Source organism: Haplochromis burtoni, unplaced genomic scaffold (genome assembly GCF_018398535.1).
Source record: "Haplochromis burtoni strain Fernald_Lab_line unplaced genomic scaffold, NCSU_Asbu1 Contig_171, whole genome shotgun sequence".
In the NCBI taxonomy this organism is placed as follows: domain Eukaryota; kingdom Metazoa; phylum Chordata; class Actinopteri; order Cichliformes; family Cichlidae; genus Haplochromis; species Haplochromis burtoni.
In genome coordinates, this window is record NW_024582532.1 from 717872 (window position 1) to 741189 (window position 23318).

At 41.4% G+C, this 23318-nt stretch overlaps 1 protein-coding gene across 28 annotated transcripts in view; it reads left to right on the forward strand.

The window, feature by feature from the left end:
* The window catches only part of pleca (plectin a), a 104714-nt gene that overhangs the window by 73258 nt on the left and 8138 nt on the right, over nucleotides 1-23318 (forward strand). For 23 of the 28 annotated variants that reach the window (XM_042225415.1, XM_042225416.1, XM_014339602.2 and 20 more), the window contains 29 exons: nucleotides 1376-1453; nucleotides 1542-1634; nucleotides 5517-5683; nucleotides 8355-8470; nucleotides 8813-8919; nucleotides 9248-9367; nucleotides 9476-9571; nucleotides 10101-10228; nucleotides 10811-10904; nucleotides 10999-11153; nucleotides 11312-11678; nucleotides 12037-12114; nucleotides 12296-12457; nucleotides 12548-12652; nucleotides 12755-12850; nucleotides 13007-13132; nucleotides 13315-13467; nucleotides 13670-13824; nucleotides 13917-14043; nucleotides 14633-14816; nucleotides 14989-15009; nucleotides 15597-15754; nucleotides 15844-16022; nucleotides 16127-16265; nucleotides 16353-16709; nucleotides 16922-17005; nucleotides 17091-17195; nucleotides 17770-17868; nucleotides 19877-23224. In XM_042225415.1, coding sequence (XP_042081349.1) covers nucleotides 1376-1453; nucleotides 1542-1634; nucleotides 5517-5683; nucleotides 8355-8470; nucleotides 8813-8919; nucleotides 9248-9367; nucleotides 9476-9571; nucleotides 10101-10228; nucleotides 10811-10904; nucleotides 10999-11153; nucleotides 11312-11678; nucleotides 12037-12114; nucleotides 12296-12457; nucleotides 12548-12652; nucleotides 12755-12850; nucleotides 13007-13132; nucleotides 13315-13467; nucleotides 13670-13824; nucleotides 13917-14043; nucleotides 14633-14816; nucleotides 14989-15009; nucleotides 15597-15754; nucleotides 15844-16022; nucleotides 16127-16265; nucleotides 16353-16709; nucleotides 16922-17005; nucleotides 17091-17195; nucleotides 17770-17868; nucleotides 19877-23224 — 7197 coding nt within the window. The other 5 variants (XM_014339603.2, XM_042225409.1, XM_042225414.1 and 2 more) reach the window with 2 other exon arrangements.

Consider the following 23318-nt stretch of genomic DNA (forward strand, 5'->3'; position numbering starts at 1 on the left):
GCATCAGCAGTTTCCCCAAAGACCTCAGTGTGTCAGTATGTTTAGACTTTTCATGTCATGTCTGGTCTCGGATCCAAAGACACAAAGCAAGTTTTCAGGAAAATAATGCACGATTTCCAAGTATGAACATTGTGGATTATGAAAGAAGCTCAGCTTTTCTTTTAAGTTTTCCACGGGGCTCTGCATCACAAGTTCTTCTGCTGTCAGACGTTTGACCTTAAAATCCAAAGATGTCCAAATAACCTGAACTGTGATTGAACTGATCTGTGTTCAGACTTATTGGAGTCTGCTATAACTCTTAAAAAATAACTGTTAACATAATTAGTAAAGGGCAGGATTTGTTCCTATGTAATAAAAAAATATGTTAAGTTGTTGTTTTTTTATGGTTGGAGTTTCGCAACTTTATGATTGTGCCTTGTAGATCTGAGAAAGCTGTACATCACAGATTACAGAAGTGTACAAAACCAAAGTTTTCATTTAGAGAATGAAAGTATTTGACAAAAATGGTTTGTGGTCTGGGTTGGATTTTACAGCACAATTATATCAATGGAAAATGGCTGAATATACCAGCAGCAGTCATAGCATGTGCTTGTGCAATGAGGATTGATTTTGAAAACATTGCTAGACATTCCTGTTATATAAAGGTTGATTGACTTGGGAGATTTCCAGGATAGAGAGTATGAATTTCTATCTTCTGTTATAATACTTATTTGTAGTTGATTGTCCTTGTCCTTTTAATAACTGTTTATTATCATCAGTTTCAAATGGTGGTTTCTTACACTGTAGTGAAATCAAAGTCACTACAACCTAATTCTGCAGCTTAGAACTTTGAGCACGAGTGCATGTCAGGATCGCCACTCCTATAATTTCTAAGGCTTAAGAGTTCTTGAACCTTATGGAATCTGCTTGATTGGATTGCACTGCAGATAAAAACAGAAAAGCAACATTTATCAGTCATCAGTTGACTCGGGGCAAAGTGTAATAATCCATTATCCAGGGAGCAGTGTTTGAAAGGTCTTGGAAAAAAAAGAAGAGTTGTGACTGATGATTGGGAGAATCACTGAGAATGTTTATCATTCATTATCATGCTTTCACCTGCAGACATCTTGGCTGGATCTCTGATGCACTTCAGGGTCTTGTAGGGTCAGCTCTGAACGCTTTGATCACAAACATGCAGAATTTGAATCACACTTCAAATTTGCTTTCTTTTAAATTTAAGTTTTCGAGTCCATGACTGTGAAAATATGTACAGTAGAGAATGGATCTTTGTGTTACTGGAGCCTGAAACACCTGTTCCTCAGTCATGGGGCTTTGCTGTTTGCTGACCTAAAGTGCTCCCTTCACTTCATGTTTGGTCTCATCTGGTCTCTTACAGCCTCGGGAGAAAGGCCGTATGCGCTTCCACAAGCTGCAGAATGTCCAGATCGCCCTGGACTTTCTCAAACACAGACAGGTAGTTAAGAAAAACAACAGTTTCATATTATGTTTTATTTTACTTAGTATTCAGCACAGTAAAAATATTTTTATCCACACCCTTTCAGGTCAAACTGGTCAACATCAGGAATGATGACATTGCAGATGGAAACCCCAAGCTGACCCTTGGCTTGATATGGACCATCATCCTTCACTTCCAGGTAATGTAGGACACTCATAAGTCATTTTGCTGTAAATTACTGTATGGCAGTAAAGCTAATCTAGAAGCAATTGGCAGTCACTATGATAATGCTTCTGGGCAATCTCACGTTAACAAACCAACCTTTACTCAATGAATGTAGAGAGAACTGCAGTTTTTACTGTATATGGAACACAAGAGACACCTATAGAATCACAGGCCAAATCTAATTAAAAAACATAAATTAGATAAATGGGTAAAGGTCATTATTATCCCAAAATTAAGTTTTTTTTGTTCCTTATTAAAACTTTATTTACAAACCACAGCTCTGACTCATTCCACAGCAGGTCTGAACAAACATGCTACTTCATGCTGAGGCTGCCATGATACCATAAATGTAGTGGTTAAAGGACTTAATGATAATTATTAGCAATGATGTTTTCACTCAAATTCATGAATAATTGCACTTAACTGTTCTTTGGAAAGGTATTAATGATTTATCATTGTCAGCACGACTGTCGACAGCGACCAGCAACTGATTAGCTGTTAGCATGTCTATGCTAGCTACCTATTATTAATTTGGCTAATAACCAACAATGGGATTAGAGACCACACTTACTATTAGCTTCTCCTATTTCAGTGATGAACTGCACAAAGAAGCCTTTCTGTTATCTAAGGCTATTTTAATATGGCTTGTCTCTGTAACAGCACTCGAACACTTTAGTTCAAAACTTTCTCGATTTTTTTTTAGCACGAGTAGCAAAGCAAAGCAGCAGACAAACCTTATCTGTACTCTTGCATTTGTGCATAAATACAGTTGGGTCGAGTTTCCTGGCTTAGCTGTTATAAAGGAGCTGATTGTTTGTATTGATGGTGTTGCACTGTTCTGTAGCTTTACAGTCAGGATTTTGTAAGTGCCCTGGCTCTGCTCAAACTCCGAGTTCTCAGCATGAACTGACTGATGCCTGATGGGACAGCTGAGTCGTATCTCCTCAGCTATGATGTGTTTTACTTTTAAACTGCACAGTTAATAGATCTGATTATTCCACTGGATGAGTAACATGCGTTTTATACTTCATTGTAATTATTTTGCTTCTGTTTTTGTGGTAAGGAAATTTAAAGTGCTGTTCCCTTTTTGGGAATCAGTGAAGGCTGATGTTGACACAGCAGTTACAGTAAAGTGAAGTCCACCGGCCAATCGTTTCCAAATGGAGGTTATTAGACGTTTGGCAGAAGATGGATTGTCACATGCCTGTGAATTTCAGATGCATTTTTGTAGCTATATAGGTTTCCACCAAACTAAATATAAAGGTTTAACTTCCTATTTCATAACATAAACAGTATAAAATTGCTTATACTGCCTATAGCAACACACGCCACATTGGAAGAATCAGTCGGCAGGCAGATGTCTTCCTCATCTGGGAGAAAAGAGTGGGAGTACTTTCTTTGATGCTGTAATGACTGTGATGTTGAGATGTGCATGTGGGATCAGTCTCTGTGTCCCTCAGTATGACTCAGTGATTCCCATGGGAAAGCTGGCAGGAGACGTGGAAGCTCAGGCCTTCCTCAGAAGCTCAGGCCTTCCTCAGAAGCTTTGCAGTGGGGAAAACAGAAATGGTCACTCACTGCTAATCAGTGCATAAAAGGTTGAATATTCTCTTTGCTGTAAAGTAGTAAAGCAAAAAAAGTCATCTAACAGACATTATTTCATCAAAACAAATCCAGAATTTTTTTTCAGCACATGATGTTATTAAAAACAATGGTGGATTTCCTCTGAGCTCCCCAGGTGCAGCTCACAGCTGACTAATGCACACAGGTGATTTGTCTATTAATAAAAAAATAATGGTCCGGCTTTGTGACAGAGAAAGGGGAACGTTTTAAAACGAGAGGCAGTGAGGGTGGAGGTCCGGTTTCCACCCGCTGTCTGAGTCATTTTGTGCCCACGTTGTAGCACAGGGGCTTCCCTCGTCAAGGAAAAATAACATAAGGAAGAAATGCCTTCTTTTTCCATTCTCCACCCTTTCCTGTCAAAAAAATGTAAGTAAAATTATTACTTCTGCTGTGACTCATCAGCCTTCCCCAAAACACTGGAAACGGATTGTGGTGGCGAAGCTGCGCTCGTTCCACTTATACACCATGAAATTTTAGAGCGGTGGAAGTCACTTAACCCTAAAACAACCAAATGATTCTAGCGACTAAAACGACCAAGCGAGGTCCTGCAGGAACGCTTACTTTATGATATCCTGAAATTGTTGTAACGGCATTATGATTTTCAAGCATTTTTATGTAAAAAAAATTACATTGCATTTAAAAACTTGAGGTGTGTCATTCTGACACCAAATATGAATGAACTGGCGACTTCCTAATACTTTTACTTTAATTTGATGTTGATCAAATTGTCATAAATATTTTAAATACGGAAACATCTGAAAAATAGTCAGAACAAGATTCCTAGTTGTAGAATAATTACCAACAGTTACAATAAAATCGTTTAAAAAAAGCCTACATCTCCATGATGACAAATGAATCCATAAAACTAACATTAGATTGACAAATCCATGGTATGTACATGTTTACTATTGAAAATATCAGAATTGCACATATGATTCCACCTGATCAATTAAAGCTTAATGCATCACCAGCAACTAAAATATAGTAGACTCATCATACTCTTGAATGTTTTCTGGGTGTTATTGTTGTTAAAAGTCAGAAGGTTCTAATACAGAGACAACAAAAACTTGCTGATGTTTTGTTAAATCGTGCAGCAGGTTGTTTTTTCTGCATTGAGAAAAGAGGCAAAAAGAGTTTTCCAAAAGATTTCCTTTAATTGTTACAGCATGTGCGTAGTTTAGGTGAGACCTCCGCCCATCTGGTACGTGAACCAGGCAAACAAATACCAAAAACATTCAAAAGCACCATTTGTACCACACTGGGAAACTTCTGGGTGATGGATTCATGCTAATGGTCACACTCCGTCAAACAGCTTTAAAATGTGAGCAGTAAAATTCATGTCCAGGAGTTCAAAAGCTGAAACTCTAAAAAGTGGTCTATTCTGTCCGTTCTCTTCTTTTATGAAGATCAACCATTTTGCTGTGGGAAACGTTGGTAGCATGCTCGTGTGACTCATAACTTAGCCTCGCAGCTCTTAAAAAAAGACGTTTCCTGTGGTGTTTCTGCTGCACGGTCCAACTTTCGTTTACAGCTACTGAGACATTTATTGTAAAGTTTTGTTTGGCACAACAACACTGTAACTTTAGAAGATCATCAACTCAGTCGCTCATAAACAATTTCGCTCTAAAATTACTGTTTTCTGCTCGTGTAATTAAAAAGCATCCTCCAAAAAGCGAGCTTAATGGATGTCAGGAGCTCTCCGAGCAAAAGTGCCGTGTAACATTTGAGGTTTAAAATGTGACTCATCTCAAATCTGGAAGAAATGAGCAGGGAAAGTTTTACTCTGCCCTCCAATTAGCATTTCAGTCTTAGTTAATCTTTAAATGTGAACCTCAAGACAAGTTGAAAAATAATAATCATCCCATCCATCCATTTTCTGCCGCTCACTCCGTGTTCGGGTTGTAAGCAAAGAAGTCTAAGCAGAGACATTAGAGTAAATGTCATCAGCCACCACCTCCAGGTCTTCCAGGAAAAGAAGACCTCTTAATAAATATCACCTTTTAAAATTCCTATTATATAGTTTTGCATCTCTGCCGCTTTCTTTAAAGGAAACAAGAACAGGAACAAAATGGTAGTGTACTAGCTAATACCACCTTTGTGCAAGAACTGAATGGGAGAAAGTTGTCTAGGAAAGCCACAGACGAGCTGTGAACACAGTAACACAAGTCTAACGGATATGAAAGGAGATCTCTGTAGTTCGTATGACTGACTATTTGCCCGTCTTGCCCTACAGATCTCAGATATTCAGGTGAACGGTCAGTCGGACGACATGACGGCCAAAGAGAAGCTGCTGCTGTGGTCTCAGAGGATGGTGGAGGGATACCAGGGCCTGCGCTGCGACAACTTCACCGGCAGCTGGAGGGATGGCAAGCTGTTCAACGCCATCATACACAAACACAGGTGAGCAGCATCCTCAGTGAGGTGTTTTGATTATAACTCGGCCTTGCGTGAATAGAAATCATGGCCATTTGTAGCACAGAGGTGTTTTTCAAGCCTCACAGACACATTTTCTCATTGGAAAGACTTGCCTGGACTTGGGGATCTTGTAACACCGCAGGCAGGAATTTTACACGTTTAACCTTTTGCATATTTCACGTTGTTGTTTCTTCCTTTATTTATCGGCATAGATCCAGGCAGCAATCCTAAATTCATATTTGAATTTGGCATTCGTGCAGTGTTGGACTTGTCAGGACACAAATATGGAGCACTTACTATAAATCAAACATTAAGAGAAAAGTCAAGGGAGACTTCATTCATTATTTCATTCATTCATTCTGAATTCAGATATTTTGTAACTAAAAACATTTCCTTAAACTCCAGTATTTAACATTTATGAGTTACATCTAAATGCATGATTTTCAGCAAACTGTAACTTTATTAGTATAATTTCATTAGTTAAATTATGTATTTTTGTTTGCGTCTTTAATGCTATGATTTACTGGGACACTTAATTTAACTTGTGAGCTCTTATTAAGTCCACCTGTGCGTGCCTTGCTGTGAAGGAGGTACAATAACTGAAGCAGTAATAAACTGTCTCTTCAGATATTCTGTTATGATATCTTTACTTTTCTTTTTTCTTTTTTTGTGCATCGTTTTGCACATGCTGCTTGTGCTTGAGTCACAACTGAAGAATTTGTGTTGACAGATACCTTAACAGTTGGTGATTAAATACAGTAATTAACACTTGTACAGTACATTTAAAAGCACTAAATTTTACTTTCAGGCACAATAAACAGCTTTTAAATAAGGTAGTTTAGGGTAAAATGTGTCAGACGCTGTACTGTACGGCATAAAAGGACGCTTTAAAAACCATCTGTGATCAGTTTGTGCAAAGCTTTTTAAGTTTCTATAAGAGTAGAAAAGATGTATATAAAAGGATATAATTGACCATGTGGCTTGCAGGAGTTTTTATTGGATGTAACATAACTTCCAAAGAAGCTTAATCAGATTTTCTGCTGTTCAACATGTCCCAAACAATCTCTGGTTCATCAAAATAAGGTTAAATAGAAAGTAATTCGGATGGAAATGCTTTATTTTGTTGTATGTATGAGTAAAAAATAGAACAAAATAAACCATTTGCTGCTGTTCAAAACTGTCACTATAAGAAGTGTCGTGACTTTAAGTGTACTACAGCTGCCGTTGTCCTTGTCAGTAAGGAAACTGGTGTTTAACAGCCACCCATCAAACCCGAAGGAGGTGACTATACGCTCGAAACATGTACTTTGGGTGGAGTGCCACTTTGATTCTGTTTGCACAAACCTCCAGCTCCTGCAGCACATGGCAGACAAAACAGCGCACTATTAGAAAGTCGACTTGAGCTGGCATTATTCTGTGAAATAAGAGACAGAACGGGTGTATCATATTAAATTGAGGAAAAAAGGGCTGCCCTGGAGGTGGAGGCTTGGCAGGTTACAGCAAAACGCTAGCACTCGAACTCCTCTGCCACAGTTTCTTTCTTGGTAGAGGAAGAGAAGGATGTGCTGAGGACTGCAGTGAGGACTCTAAAAAAACAAAATAAGAAAACGGACAATAACTATTTGGATCCCAGCAGGAAGCGGCAAGACTGGAATTTCTAACTGGTTTCCATTGCGTCACGTTTTGGGGTTTTTTTTTAATTAGCTTCTGCTTTTGCAAAATCAAAGCTTGGAAACTTGGCTCTTACTACGATGCACAGCCTGAAGAGAAAGTTCCGCTCGAAGAGGCGTCTGAACAGCGCCTCCAGCAGCACGTTGGGCTCCCTCAGTGACCTGGATGAGCGGGTGATCATGTTCTGTGAGGATGTTCCCAACGAGAGCTCATTTGACTCGGGTCAAAGCTCGCACAGCTTATGTGCCCGCCCCAGTCGAGGCTCCCAGAGCGAGGAGCAGGAGCTAGGATCAGAGCGTCACGTCATGCACCTGAGCAGAGAAAGACACTCCTACAGACAGGCGCGCTATGGTGACAGAGAACCCCAAAAGGAGTTCTACATACAGAGAGTTGTGGAAGTGTATGGAGAATTTACTGGATATTCTGTGTCCTTATGCAACCTTTCTCTCTGAAGTTTATTGGATTTTGATCCCTTAAGATGCTCTGAGCTTGTTCCCGCATGTTATTACATTGCGGTAAACTTCCTGGCAAAGTGCACAGAGAAAAAAAACTCTGTGTTGTTTAATTTTAATCTTCATTGTGGTAGCAAGTCTTGTCTTTGCCTGCCCTTCATATTGTAATAGAGATACTAGACGTGACCAGCTAGCCTCCAGCAACTTGACTCATGAAATATGTAACTTGTATCATTTTAACCTGTCAATAGAGCTTCAGAGATTATTTATCAATTAGTGTTTTCATGAAAAAAATGGGATTATTAAATAGTTTTCAGAAGCATTTTTGCTGATATTTATACTGAAAGCTGATATTTTTTGCACATTTTAGGACATTTTTTATAATTTAACACTCAGATTAAGCCCAACCTTGTTAATTTAGCCTCATGTTTTCTTGCCGTCATCTATAATTTAAATCAAATTTGGATCAGCAGTAATAAAGTCTGTTGCTCTGATTCCGCTCACTGTTCTTCCTGGCTGATTGCTGCCTGCAGACCCTCTCTGATCGATATGAGTCAAGTGTACCGACAGTCCAACCAGCAGAACCTGGAGCAGGCCTTCAGCGTGGCAGAGAGAGAGCTGGGTGTCACCAGACTGCTGGACCCCGAAGGTGAGCACAGTCACCCTCAAACATTTAGTTTAGGGAACACTTAAGCATGAGTTTAGTCACTTTTAATTGTAGGCAAAGCGTTTTCCCTTTCCTTTAATTCTCCTGCCTGCACTGCTGTACGAGTGGAAATCTACATATTAGCTGTTAATAGTTTGATATTTATATGCTGCAAAACGGGAACGAATACATGAGTGAGTGTTTTTGTGTTTTAATATTTCAGAGGTCCCACAAATAGACTTGGTATTCAAGTTGGTAGCTAAGGAACTTCAAGTCACCACTCATCCATCTTTTTCATTTCCCTGAAACATGACAGTTTTTTTCCGTCTTTGTTGCTCTGTACAGATGTCGATGTGCCCCATCCAGATGAGAAATCCATCATCACATATGTGTCCTCTCTGTATGATGCCATGCCCAGGGTACCAGACGTCCAGGATGGTGTCAAAGCCAATGTGAGCCCACCTTTTTGTCATCACTGATTAATTATTCAGCAGCAGAGGCAACATCTCGGGTGCCGCCTTTTATCTGCAGCAGTAAAATGCAAAATATAAATGCAATATTAAGAGTTATTCTTATTTAAATGCCCTGAGCTTGCATTATAGTCATTATAAGCTTGCATTTACTTATTATTATTATTATTATTATTATATGTAAAATACATAGAAATGATCATCCTGTTAATTTTGAAGTTGCAGCCTGAGAAATTTAGCACAAAAGAAATCACATGTGGACAATCTGGAAAACATCAGCATGTAATTATTTTGAACATCTGTGCTTCAGGAGCTGGAGCTGCGTTGGCAGGAGTACTATGAGCTGGTCACCATGCTGCTGCAGTGGATCAGACACCACATCCTCGTTTTTGAGGAGAGGAAGTTCCCCACCAGCTACGAAGAGATTGAGGTGACTAGATCGCGTCCTACAATCTGAAAGAATCAGTGTGACACAGATCAAGTAGCTGACGATCAACGTGTTTTTTGTTCTTTTGTTATTTACGTTTATCATCTGCAGGTTCTTTGGCGTCAGTTTCTGAAGTTCAAGGAAACGGAGCTTCCTGCCAAAGAGGCAGACAAGAACCGCTCCAAACACATCTTCAAGTCTTTTGAGGTGAGATTTCCCAGCAGAACAAAAATCAGCAGTCACAAAAAATATGAAGGGATGAAAAGCTAATATTTTAAATAGTTATCCCACCAAACCGCAGCACATAACAAATAGTCTTGGTTCCAAATACATTTCTGTATTTGTAAACGACAGATAAAAAGAAGATAGATTTGCAAAAGCAAAGTGCAAAACAAATAGAAAATAGTGTCCATTTATTTGCAGTAATAAACTAAAATCCCACCTGTTTTTCCACGCTTACAAAAGTCACTAAAAAAATACATAAATTAAAGGACATCTTTCCAAATACTGCTATGTCTACGGCCCACTGAGCGTACCCCTTCAGTCTGAAAATCTTTTAAGGAAAATCTTCCCACCATCAATAAATTAGACCCAGTTTTATAAATGTTTATTTTTTCCCTGGAGCACAGAATTATCGCTTAAGATAAATAATCTGAGACTGAGCAGAATTTGAGGCCTTAAATGATCACAGATATTATCTTACGTTTTTTTGTATGTTGTTTGTTATCTTTCGCAGGGTGCGGTTCAGGCTGGTCAGGTCAAAGTGCCGCCAGGTTATCACCCTTTAGATGTGGAGAAGGAATGGGGTCGTCTGCATGTCGCCATCCTGGAGAGGGAGCGTCTCCTCAGGACTGAATTTGAGAGGTAACCAGGCTGTTATCCAAACCTCATCACATGCGCTGTGTTGCCAAAGCACAAAACGGCAGCAAAACCACAAAGCATGAGGAAACTGTTCCAGTTTGACCACGAGCATGACTCATTTCCTAATGATAACGTCCACTTTGGCAATAAAATTAAACTGAGTCGGCTTTGTGGATTAGTAAGTACAGATCATATTAGGGCAAACACATGATGGCTGTGTCGTCTCCATGGCAATAGCCTTAGACTAAATAGTCTCTCATAAAGTTGTTGTCTAATCACAAGGAAGGGAGGGCACAGCTTCTAGTTTAGTTGTTTCAGATCATCTCTGCATTGCTGGGCACACACAGCTCAAAAAGGAGCAACAACATGGCTTTCATGCATCAGGGATATGCGTTAAAGTATTTATTCCGCCAGAAGACGGAGTGAGTGCTTTAATATATCCTTTCAAAGTTTTTCTTTTTTAAATTATTATTAACATTTTTACTTTTGAGAAAGAAGAGAAAGTATCCTGTAGGGAAATCCCTGCTTGTCAGTCTGCACTGTTTGAATTCTTTTCTGCCCTCTGACCTTTCATCTTCCCTGCAGGCTGGAGCGACTTCAGAGGGTTGTCAGCAAGGTCCAGATGGAGTCAGGGGTGTGCGAGGAGCAGCTCAACCAGGTGGAGACTCTGCTGCAGACGGTGAGACACAAACTCTTATGGACGGCCAATAAAAGCATCTTTGTGCAAATTATTTGCAGTAAAATAAAGAGATGTGAAAACTTGTCTGTTGAAGGATGTGAGGCTGATGAGCTCAGGGAAACCTGCAAAGCACACAGCAGAGATGGAGGCAGATCTGGAAAAAGCAGAAGGGATGATCCGCCTCCTCTTCAATGACGTTCAGCTGCTAAAAGATGGACGCCACCTCCAAGCTGAACAAATGTATCGCAGGTAAAAAAGAAATCAAGATCTACAGACATCATGGGATTTAATCAATTTAATTAGTAATTTTTTCCTTTCTAATTACTTTAAATGTCAAACTAGTGAATCTTAGAACTTTACATTTTAAATCGATGAACGTTTTTTTCATCACATGTTTCTGTCTTTAGAGTTTATCGCCTCCATGAGCGGCTTGTAAACCTCCGTAGCGAGTACAATCTGCGCCTCAAGTCAGGTGTGACCATCACACAAATCCCCATGACGCAGATCCCCATGACCCAAGTCCACACAACCCAGGTCCACAGCGCCCAGGTCCTGCAGCAGGCCCCCGTGAGGGTGCGGCCCGAGCTGGATGAAGTCACGCTGCGCTACATCCAGGATCTGCTGAGCTGGGTGGAGGAAAACCAGCGACGGGTGGACGAAGGGCAGTGGGGCTCGGACCTTCCCAGCGTGGAGTCCCAGCTGGGCAGCCAACGAGGCCTCCATCAGTGTGTGGAGGAGTTCCGCTCCAAGATAGACAGAGCTAAGGCTGATGAGGTATGTTGGCACCAAGTATCTGCGACAGTGTTGTAGATGAGGCAGAGAGAGATTTAATCTCAGGAGGAAAATTGGTATTTGGCAGTAGAGCGTTAGCTTAGTGTCCACCTCTGAATCGCTGCACACATCCTGGATTTTTCCGGCAATTTGTGTAAAAGAATGAGATTTTGCAAAGAGGTGGATTTAACCTGGAAGCCTTATGTTTCATAAATGAGACACTAGCAATGACAAGCAAAAAACGTGTTGGGTAGTTATGAACTGAAATGTGGACTTTCTGTGGAAATTGTTGAACAGACTGAACTCTCATCAGTAGTTCTTCTTAATGATCTCTTTCTATGGCGTCTCTCATCTGTTCCAGAGTCAGATTTCACCTGCCAGCAAAGCTGCTTACCGTGACTATCTGGGAAAACTGGAGCTACAATACGGCAAGCTCCTGGTAAATACGAACGAGTCGCTAAAATCAAAAAACACTGTTGTCTTGTAGAGAGGTCAAACTCGACAGCTGTTTTCATTGAAGTTCAGAAACACCCTGAAAATTTTCCTTGATGTTTTAAATATCATCCAGTTTTCTTCCTAACCCTGCAAAAATGTTTCCTAACGTGTCACCATTACTGTAGAACTCCTCAAAGGCTCGCCTGCGCTACATGGACCAGCTTCATGCCTTTGTCACTGCAGCAACCAAAGAGCTGATGTGGCTGAATGAGAAAGAGGAAGAGGAGGTGAACTACGACTGGAGCGAGCGAAACACCAACATGGCAGCCAAGAAAGAAAACTACTCGGTACAGTAATACTGAGATGTTCTTGTGGGTTTCTCATTTCTTGTTATGACGATGGTACTGATATGATTGGTTGTCGTTTCTGTGGAGCAGGGTTTGATGAGAGAGTTGGAGCTCCGGGAGAAGAAAGTGAACGGTGTCCAGACCACAGGAGACAAACTGCTGAGGGACGGACACCCAGCCAAGAAGACCATCGAGGTGGGACGCTGAGCACATGTTGTTGAACTTTAAATATAAATTATTATTTTCTTCTCATATGTGCTTTTTCTTCTCTCCCCTTCCATCCTTCCTCTTCTTCAGGCTTTCACTGGAGCCCTGCAGACTCAGTGGAGTTGGATCCTCCAGCTGTGCTGCTGCATTGAAACTCACCTGAAAGAAAACACTGCCTACTATCAGGTATGATTATCAGCATGACAAGGTATCCACACTTACAGACTGCTCTCCGCATGTCTGGCGAGTTAGCTGGCCGTCACTAAATCTGTCCCTTTCTGCAGGTTTTTAATGTGTTTTAAACCACTGCAGCTTAATTGGTCTACTTTTCTCTCGATCCAGTTCTTCTCTGACGTGAAGGAGGCGGAGGAGAAGATTAAAAAGATCCAAGACACTATGAAGAGGAAGTACACCTGCGACCGCACCATCACGGTCACACGGCTGGAAGATCTGCTTCAGGATGCAGCTGTGGGTTTATTCACCAGTGTTTTGCTCCTTTAAGCTCATCCAGAAACTGTGAACTGGCAAACAAATCCACACCGTTAAAGCAGCATGAAATATTTACTCTTCTGTTTGTGGGAGCTTCGTTTTAGGCTGCATGTCTTTGAATTATTGAATTAGAGTTTGAGAATTTTATGTGCTCTTCCCAGGATGAGAAAGAGCAACTGAATGAGTTCAAAACTCACCTGGAAGGCCTGAAGCGGAGAGCCAAGACCGTCGTCCAGCTGAAACCACGTAACCCTGCTACTCCGATAAAGGGAAAGCTGCCCGTCCAGGCTGTTTGTGACTTCAAGCAGATGGAGGTAAGCCATAGACTTCCTAAGTTGTTTATGGTGAGTGTGAAATTCTTAATTGAGTTTCAACTTGTGTCCTGCTTTGGTTCACTTCTATTACGCTGAAAGGACATAACATTAAAAAATATATACAGTAAAATCTAGAATATGCAAAAACAGACGGTGACTGTTGACCAGCCAGTTATGAGCTGCTGTTTTCATCTTCTTCCAGATCACAGTCCACAGAGGCGATGAATGCGCTCTGCTGAATAACTCGCAGCCCTACAAGTGGAAGGTGCTGAATGATAAAGGCAACGAGGCGTCTGTCCCATCTATCTGCTTCCTGATTCCACCCACCAACAGGGACGCTGTGAACAGTGTTGCCGGGTGAGTCAAAGAACACTCGGCTGAATTTGTAACACATGCACACGGTTGTGTGTGCACACGCTGGAGACTAACCTCCACCTCACGTTCTTCAGGCTGGACGGAAACCTCCAGAGGCTGCAGAACATGTGGCAGACGCTGTTTGTGGACATGAAGAGCCTGCTGTCCTGGCAGTACCTGATGAGAGACATCCACATCATTAAAAGCTGGAACATCAGCATGGTAACAGCACAATGTGAAACCTTTCGGAAAATAGTTTTTGGTGGTATCAATGAAAGCAGGGCTGAAATGACTGCTGTTGGGGTGCATTTTACCTCATGTTGCAATAACATTAGATTTATGCCTGTGAGGCAGAAAAACTCTAATGGGGCTAATAATAGACTGCAAAACTTCAAAGATTACTCAGCTGCACATGTTATGCAGAAATGGAAGTGCGAACTATGTCTAGATGGTATCTGAGGATACGTGGAAGGATATCTGGGTAAGACAGATTAAGATTAACTCAAGATCCTGTCAGTAGATCTGCTGAACAGAACAGTACACATTAGTTATTCTCTAGTATATCAATTTACTGTCAAAACAGTTCATAAAAACTTCACCCCAAAATATTGATAGGTAACGATTATGCATGTGCAGATTTGTTGTTACGATCAATTGATTTTTCTTCAAAAACATTATGAAACATTATTTTTCCTTGGTTTATAGTTGATAATTGCACTCTCCTCGGTACTGTACATACAGACACAGCTTTCTATTGAACTGCTGTTTTCATAATGTTTGATATCAGCCACCATCCTTGTTACCACTGTAGTTTAAGACGCTGAGGGTGGAGGAGTACCGACTAGCACTGAGGAACCTGGAGCAGCATTATCAGGACTTCCTGAGAGACAGCCAGGACTCCCAGATTTTTGGGGCTGAGGATCGTATGCAGGTGGAGTCCAACTACAACCTAGCCAACCAGCACTACAACACAATGGTCAGCTCTGCAGAGCAAGGTTTGCACCGTTTCTTTCTGAAACATCAGTTTCTTTTATCACCTCAGCATTTCCTGAAACATTTTCATGTCTGTGTTCTGTTTACATATTTTTTTTTAAATCATTTTTCTCATTTGCACGAGTTGTGTTTCAGTCATTTGTGTGTAAGTTGACTGTTGCATTCACATTTCAGACTATGTGCCACCCAGAGCAGGTAAGGTGTTTCCAATAAAGTGGCCGATGTGCGCTGGGAGCTTTTGACTGGCTGAGAGCTGTTGTTCTGTCATGTTTCATTTCATGCTTCACCTCAATCAACTTAATCATCCTCATAGATTCTGGGAATCCCTCCTAACATCACTTATCAATGCATTCCTGTCTCTGTGCATGGATTTTAATGGCAGCTGATCCCCACTATTAATCAACGAATGGAAAAAGCACTTAATTGATCAAATTAACACGTGTGAAATATAGCCAACATGGAACAATTAATGCATGAAGAAGTACATTCAGTTTGCAGATCATGGAAAATTCTAATCTAGCTTAATGAGATTTATGATTTTTTTGAGAAATCAGAATTTTTTTTTTTATTCTTAGGAGATTAAATTGGTTAACAAAAATTTAACCATCCAGAGAAACACAGGCAATTCTGTGAAATAACTGCTTTAACTTTTAGGATCCTGAAACTAATACTGCACCTCTTACAGTTAGTTCAAATTCTTAAATTGCTAAAAATGGCTTAGATAAAGAGATTTAGTTGTCTTTTAAATACATATAAAATCCAATATGTGTTGTTCCAACTAGGAGAGCAAGACGAGACTGTGTGCAAAACCTACCTGACGAAGATCAAGGACCTTCGGCTGAGGCTGGAAGGCTGCGAGAATCGAACGGTGACGCGTCTCCGCCAGCCTGTCGACAAGGAACCACTGAAAGCCTGCGCCCTGAAGACTGCAGAGCAAATGGTGCAAAACACAAAGATGAATGCAGAAATAAATATGAGTAAACAATAAGTGGTCTTCTAGCAAGTTATCTTCCTGTTTGTTTGTAACAGAAAGTGCAGTCTGAGCTGGAGGGCTTGAAGAACGACTTGAGCTCCATTGCTGAAAAGACCGAGGAGGTTCTGGCTTCTCCTCAGCAGTCCAGCTCCGCCCCGATGCTGCGCTCTGAACTGGACATGACTCTGAAGAAGATGGATCATGTTTACGGCCTCTCCTCGGTCTACCTGGACAAGTGAGGCTTAGCGATTCTCCCAAGAACTTGCTGATGGATTTTAAGCCACAGCTATGTGTTTGTGGTTTTTTGCTGTTCCTAAAGTGCGAACATCTTGTTTTCAGGCTGAAGACGATCGATGTCGTGATCAGAAACACTAAAGATGCAGAAGACACGCTGAAGAGTTACGAGACTCGTCTGCGCGACGTCAGTAAAGTTCCTGGTGATGAGAAGGAAGTGGAGGATCAGCGCAGTCAGCTGAAGGTATCAAGATGTTTCTGCATTTTCCAGGTTTGTTTCTGTGTCAGACTGCTTCATTTTTGTGGTAACTTTGCTGTTTTCTCTGTGCAGTCCATGCGTGCCGAAGCAGAGGCCGACCAGGTGATATTCGACCGCCTGCAGGACGAGCTTAGGAGGGCGACGGCTATGAATGACAAAATGACGAGGATTCACAGCGAGCGCGATGCTGATCTGGAGCATTACCGTCAACTGGTCGGAAGCCTCCTGGAGCGGTGGCAAGCTGTGTTTGCACAGATGGACCTGAGGCAGCGGGAGCTCGGCCTCCTGGGGCGCAACATGAACTCCTACCGCGAAAGTTACGAGTGGCTCATCCGCTGGCTCGAAGAAGCGAAGCAGAGGCAGGAGAAAATTCAGGCTGTGCCAATCGGGGACAGCAAGGCTCTCAGGGAGCAGCTGGCACAGGAGAAGGTATTGTAAAGGGAAAGAATAAGTTGTGTGGGGCAAAGCGTAGAAGAGTCATCATGCCCTCTGGTGTTCACTGGGGTGTCACAAAAAAAATAAAAAAATTCACTCCACTTATATTTTTGACTCCCCTGGTGTGAATCATGCTTGGTTTGTGAAGTATGCACTGAAATAGTTTCTAATCATGATATCTTCTCTGTTTTAAATCATATTTACAGAAACTCCTGGGAGAAATTGAGAAAAACAAGGAGGAGGTTGAAAATTGCCAGAAAAATGCAAAGGCTTATATCGACTCTGTCAAAGTAAATACTGAAAATTTTCAACTTTTAAAAAAATTAAAGTTTGCTGCTTAACTTAACATTAATTTTTCCTCCTTCTTGTTTTCAGGACTACGAGTTCCAGATTTTGACCTACAAAGCCCTCCAGGATCCCATAGCATCTCCTCTGAAAAAGCCCAAAATGGAGTGTGCATCCGATAACATCATTCAGGAGGTAGGCCTTACAAACACAGCTGTTGAGCTGTTAGCAGTAGGTGGACCAGGTGTTCCACTTCATGTGGACTGAACAGCGTGTTTATTTCTTATTCCTCGTCCAACATATCGGGACATGTTTTGATTGGCTCTAGCTTTCAACAGTCAGACACGGCAGGACCAACAGTTTTTGAACAGTCTGGCTGTGAAGGAAGTAGGGGAAGCTTTCATGATGGTTAACCTGTCACTGTGTTTAGCTGCCAACAGGAAAAATCTGTGCAAATCTCAGCAGAACATGATGGAAACTAACAGAAGGGAAACTAAATGCAGCTTCAATAAAGATCTATAAGCTGCTTGTATTTAATTATGTTGAAGAAGACTGTTAATCAGGCATATTTGTTCTTTAAACATGAAACTAACTCAATGATTATACCGAAATTGTCACCTCTGCCCATTTTGGCATTTTGGGAATACATTCTGCTTTCTCCTCACATTAAAAGTCGAGAGGAAAGCATCGCATATGAAGATATATGACTAAAAAAAAGAATAATCATTCATTCGATTTAGTGAAGTGAATTTTACTTTGTTTTTTTCAGTATGTTACGCTGAGAACGCGCTACAGTGAGCTGTTGACTCTCACCAGTCAGTACATCAAATTCATCACAGACACACAGCGCCGCCTGGAGGAAGAAGAGGTAAGTGTGCACACTCAGTAGACACAACAGTGCAGTTAAGTCCTCACTAATGTAATGTATGGCAAATCATTTTCCATCAAACAGCATCAAAATTGTGTGTCTGTTACCAAGAGTGCAGACATAATTTTAGGCATACAGTGCTGAAGCAAACAATTTCATCCTACTGTTACCGCACATCACATCCCCACTACGGTATATGTCTCTCATTCCCCGACACTATGTGTATTTAGCCAAATCATTTCACACGATCTGTAAACATGACTGTGGTTTGGCCCTGAATTCAGTCACATTTTCAAACTGCTCAACTGCTTTTCCAACAATTTAAATTTGATAATCACTTCTTCATTTCTTCCTGAAACCCCCCACACTCGTATTTTAAAGGCTTCAGGCTTCCTACCTTCTCAGATGCATTATTTTAAAATTTACCTTTGCTTCCCCTCCCTGCCCTTTTTTCTTCCTTTCTAACTTTCTGTTTTGTTTGATCCTTTTGACCTGCTCGCCAGTGCTTTGTCATGATGAGTATTAATCACGTGCTTAAGAGATGAATTAACCCCAAAGCACCAGGTATTTAAAAACAATCCTCTCAGCCCATTTCATTCGTCTTCACGTCAGATTCGTGTCTGTAGTGAAGGGAAGGTTCACGCGTATTTGGAAATCTTTCATTATTGACGGTGTTCTTGGTTCAGTAATAACTTAGGAACTTTAATTTCTCTGGCTGAGCATCAGCTTACTGTAAGATGTTGGTTTTGGCAGTCTAGATATTGTCATTTAATGAGATTTGCAAGCTATTATAATTGTTTCTCTTGCCTTAATAAATCAAATTATAATGTAGCTGATTGTTGACGGTACTGTTTAGCACCACAGCAAATTAAGATTTCACATTCTGATTAGCCTTTAGATTTTTAAAATCCCTGAATGGGAGCGGTGTTTTCACACGTCTAAAACTCAAAGATTAGTTTTAAAGAGAGAGACAAGCAGCAAAGCCAGTCAATTTTTTTTTTTGTTGTTGTTTATTTTACTACTTGTTGTGCCCGATAAATCTGCCAAATCAAACACGCAGAGCTAGCTGCTGTGGCAGCCCCTTATGAACAAGGGAGCTTGATAAATGACAGTTGAGTGATTGCTTCTAATGATTTCCTCTAGCAAATAAAATGTGGAAACTTGTTCTATTACAAAAGAAATCAGCTTCTTCCTAAACCAGACGTCAGTTTAAATTTCAATGTGACAGGTTTCTAAAGTGTTGAACCTTCCTTGTAGGTATCAGTCACCACAACAACACCTTCTTATCTAACAGAACTCATCTCAGACTTGAGGGATCTTGGATTTGTGTCGTGTCACGTGCATTTAAATCCAAGCTTGCTGTGTTAAATGTTACATGAAGTCATGCTGTGTTTGCTGCATCACTATGCTCGATGTTCTTTTCATCCCGATTGCTGCAAAAATATATATGTTTGATTATTTAATCTGCATTCGGCACTTTTTGCATGCTGCTAATTATTTATCATTTGCCTATTTTCTTTCCTATTATTTTACACTTTTCAATAAACCTATTTATGTTAAGAAAATCAATGAGTGGTGGAGAGAAATGTATAAAATTGTGACTGAATTAAATCCTAGCGATTACATATCCAAGTTTTTCACTAAAATACATCACCAGCAGCAAAACCTCCACATCTTCAAAATATTAACACTGTGATGAGTTCACTTGTAAACAGAATTTGCAGTTGTTTTTACCAACTCCATAATAATAATGACCGTATAATATTACCAGACCTTTTACACAGATTATGCATGAAAGCAACTTGTAGTGTTGTCCGGTGTTGTGAAGTAAAGTGTCATACATTGTGTGCCATACGTTAAATGAACGTGAAAAGCATTTCCCAATGCTGAATTATCTCTCCAGTTAAAAATCTGTGTTGTGTATATTGAGCCATAACTATGCCTATAGTTGTATTTTATAATCTAAAACCTCTAACATGCAGCTCCCTTCACTCTTTTATTAATGCAGAAAGCTTCTGAAAAAGTTAAAGAAGCGGAGAGGAAACGGATGGCAGAGATGCAGGCGGAATTAGATAAGCAGAAGCAGTTGGCTGAAGCTCACGCTAAGTCTGTGGCCAAAGCAGAGAAAGAGGCCGAGGAGCTGAAGTTAAAGATGAAGGAAGAGGCCAATAAGAGACAAGACGTTGCAGTGGATGCTGAAAAACAGAAGCAAAACATTCAGCAGGAGCTGCATCAGCTGAAGAGTCTGTCAGAGCAGGAGATCAAGTCCAAGAGTCAGCAGCTGGAAGAGGCGCTCATCAGTCGTACCAAGATCGAGGAAGAAATCCACATAATTAGGATTCAGTTGGAGGCAACAATGAAACAGAAGGGCACAGCTGAGACTGAGTTACAGCAGCTCAGAGACAAAGCTGCTGAAGCTGAGAAGCTCAGGAAGGCTGCTCAAGACGAGGCGGAAAGGCTTCGCAAACAGGTGACTGAGGAGACTCAGAAAAAGAAAAATGCTGAAGATGAGCTAAAGCGTAAATCTGAAGCCGAAAAAGAGGCAGCCAAACTAAAGCAGAAAGCACTGGATGACCTGCAGAAATTTAAACTACAAGCCGAAGAGGCAGAGAGGCGCATGAAACAGGCTGAGGAGGAAAAACTGAGGCAGATTAAAGTTGTAGAAGAGGTGGCACAGAAGTCTGCTGCCACACAGTTGCAAACCAAAGCTATGTCATTCAATGAACAGGCAACAAAACTGGAAGAATCCCTCAAGAAAGAGCAGGGAACTGTTCTTCAGCTACAGGAGGAAGCCGAGAAACTCAGGAAACAACAAGAAGAAGCTAACAAAGCCAGGGAGCAAGCAGAGAAAGAGCTGGAAACATGGAGACAGAAAGCCAATGAAGCCCTCCGCTTGAGGCTACAAGCTGAGGAGGAAGCTCAAAAGAAGAGTCAGGCTCAAGAGGAAGCAGAGAGGCAGAAGGTTGAAGCAGAGCGAGATGCCAAGAAAAGGGCTAAAGCTGAAGATGCTGCACTTAAACAGAAGGAGAATGCAGAAACGGAGCTGGAAAAACAGAGGAAATTTGCTGAACAGATAGCCCAACAAAAACTTTCTGCAGAGCAAGAATGCATACGCTTAAAGGCTGACTTTGAACATGCTGAGCAGCAGAGGGGCCTGTTGGATAGTGAGCTCCAGCGTTTGAAGAATGAGGTGAATGCTGCAGAAAAACAGAGAAAACAGCTCGAAGACGAACTGGCTAAAGTCAGAAGTGAAATGGACGCTCTGCTACAGATGAAGACTGAAGCTGAGAAGGTGACACTGTCAAACACAGAAAAGAGCAAACAGCTTCTTGAGTCTGAAGCGCAGAAAATGAAACAACTGGCTGAGGAAGCTGCTAGACTGAGATCAGTCGCCGAAGAGGCGAAGAAGCAGAGGCAGACTGCAGAGGATGAGGCAGCCCAGCAAAGAGCTGAGGCGGAAAAAATCCTTAAGGAAAAACTGTCTGCTATCAATGAGGCAACTCGGCTAAAGACTGAAGCGGAAATCGCCCTCAAAGCTAAAGAAGCAGAGAATGAAAGACTAAAGAGAAAAGCTGAGGAGGAAGCTTATCAAAGAAAGCTGCTGGAGGACCAAGCTGCTCAGCATAAGCTAGAGATTGAGGAGAAAATCACACACCTTAAGAGCTCATCTGACTCTGAGCTGGTGAGACAAAAAACTATTGTGGAAGAAACTTTGAGGCAAAAGAAGGTGGTCGAAGAGGAGATTCATATCATCAGAATCAACTTTGAGAAAGCCTCAAAAGAGAAGTCAGATCTAGAGGGTGAATTAAAGAAACTGAAGGATCTTGCAGATGAGACTGAGAAGAGCAAACTTAAGGCTGAAAAAGAGGCAGACAAACTAAAAAAGCTTGCTGCAGAGGAAGAGAAGAAGAGGAAAGAGGCTGAGGAGAAGGTGAAGAGGATAACTGCAGCCGAAGAGGAGGCAGCTCGTCAATGCAAAGCTGCTCAGGAGGAAGTCGAACGCCTCAAAAAGAACGCAGAAGAAGCGAATAAGCAGAAAGAGCAAGCTGAGAAAGAGGCAGAAAAGCAGGTCATTGTAGCCAAAGAGGCAGCACAAAAATGCAGTGCCGCAGAGCAGAAAACTCAAGATGTTCTCAGTAAGAATAAAGAAGATAGCCTTGCTCAGGAGAAGCTTAAAGACGAATTCAAAAATGCTAAGAAACTTGCAGAAGCTGCTCAGAAAGCCAAAGAGAAAGCTGAGAAAGAGGCTGCCTTGCTCCGCCAAAAAGCAGAAGAAGCTGAAAAGCTGAAGAAAGCTGCAGAAGAAGAAGCCGCTAAACAGGCCAAAGCTCAGAAGGATGCAGAGAAACTGAGAAAAGAAGCAGAGGAAGAGGCCTCTAAGCGAGCTGCAGCTGAGCAAGCAGCACTAAAGCAGAAGCAGCAGGCTGATGCAGAGATGGCCAAGCACAAAAAAGAGGCAGAACAAGCACTTACACAGAAGTCGCAGGTGGAGAAGGAACTGACACTGGTTAAACTTCAGCTGGATGAAACTGATAAGCAGAAGAAGGTGTTGGATGAAGAGCTTCAGCGAGTTAAAGGTGAAGTAAATGACGCTGTCAAGCAAAAGGCACAGGTGGAGGATGAGTTGTCGAAAGTCAAGATCCAGATGGAAGAACTCCTGAAGCTTAAGCTCAAAATTGAGGAAGAAAACCGGCGCCTGATGAAGAAGGACAAAGACAGTACACAGAAATTACTTGCAGAGGAAGCAGAGAAAATGAAGAGCCTTGCAGAGGAAGCTGCTAGACTCAGCGTGGAAGCTGAAGAAGCTGCCAGACAAAGGCAGATTGCTGAATCTGACTTGGCTGAACAGAGGGCACTTGCAGAGAAAATGCTAAAAGAGAAAATGCAGGCCATCCAAGAGGCTACAAAACTAAAAGCTGAAGCAGAGGAACTCCAGAAACAGAAGGACCAGGCACAGGAAAAAGCTAAAAAACTTTTGGAGGACAAACAACAGATCCAACAGCGCCTTGATAAGGAGACAGAGGATTTCCAGAAATCCCTGGAAGCCGAGCGAAAGAGGCAGTTTGAAGTTGCAGCTGAAGCAGAGAAACTGAAAGTGAAGGTGAAAGAGCTCAGCGATGCTCAAGCTAAAGCTGAAACGGAGGCAAAGAAATTCAAGAAGCAAGCCGACGAAGCAAAAACTCGTCTCCAACAGACTGAAAAACAAACGACAGAAATCGTTGTGCAGAAGTTGGAGACACAGAGGCTACAGAGCACGAGAGAAGCTGATGACCTGAAGAAAGCCCTAGCAGACCTTGAAAAGGAGAAAGAGAAACTGAAAAAGGATGCAGAGGAGCTTCAGAAGAAATCTAAAGAGGTATTGTGGCCTGTATTAACACTGCTATTCAGTTTAAAGACGCTTATAGTTAATATTGTCCTGTTAAACATGTAAGTGACAGTAGAGTGTTTGT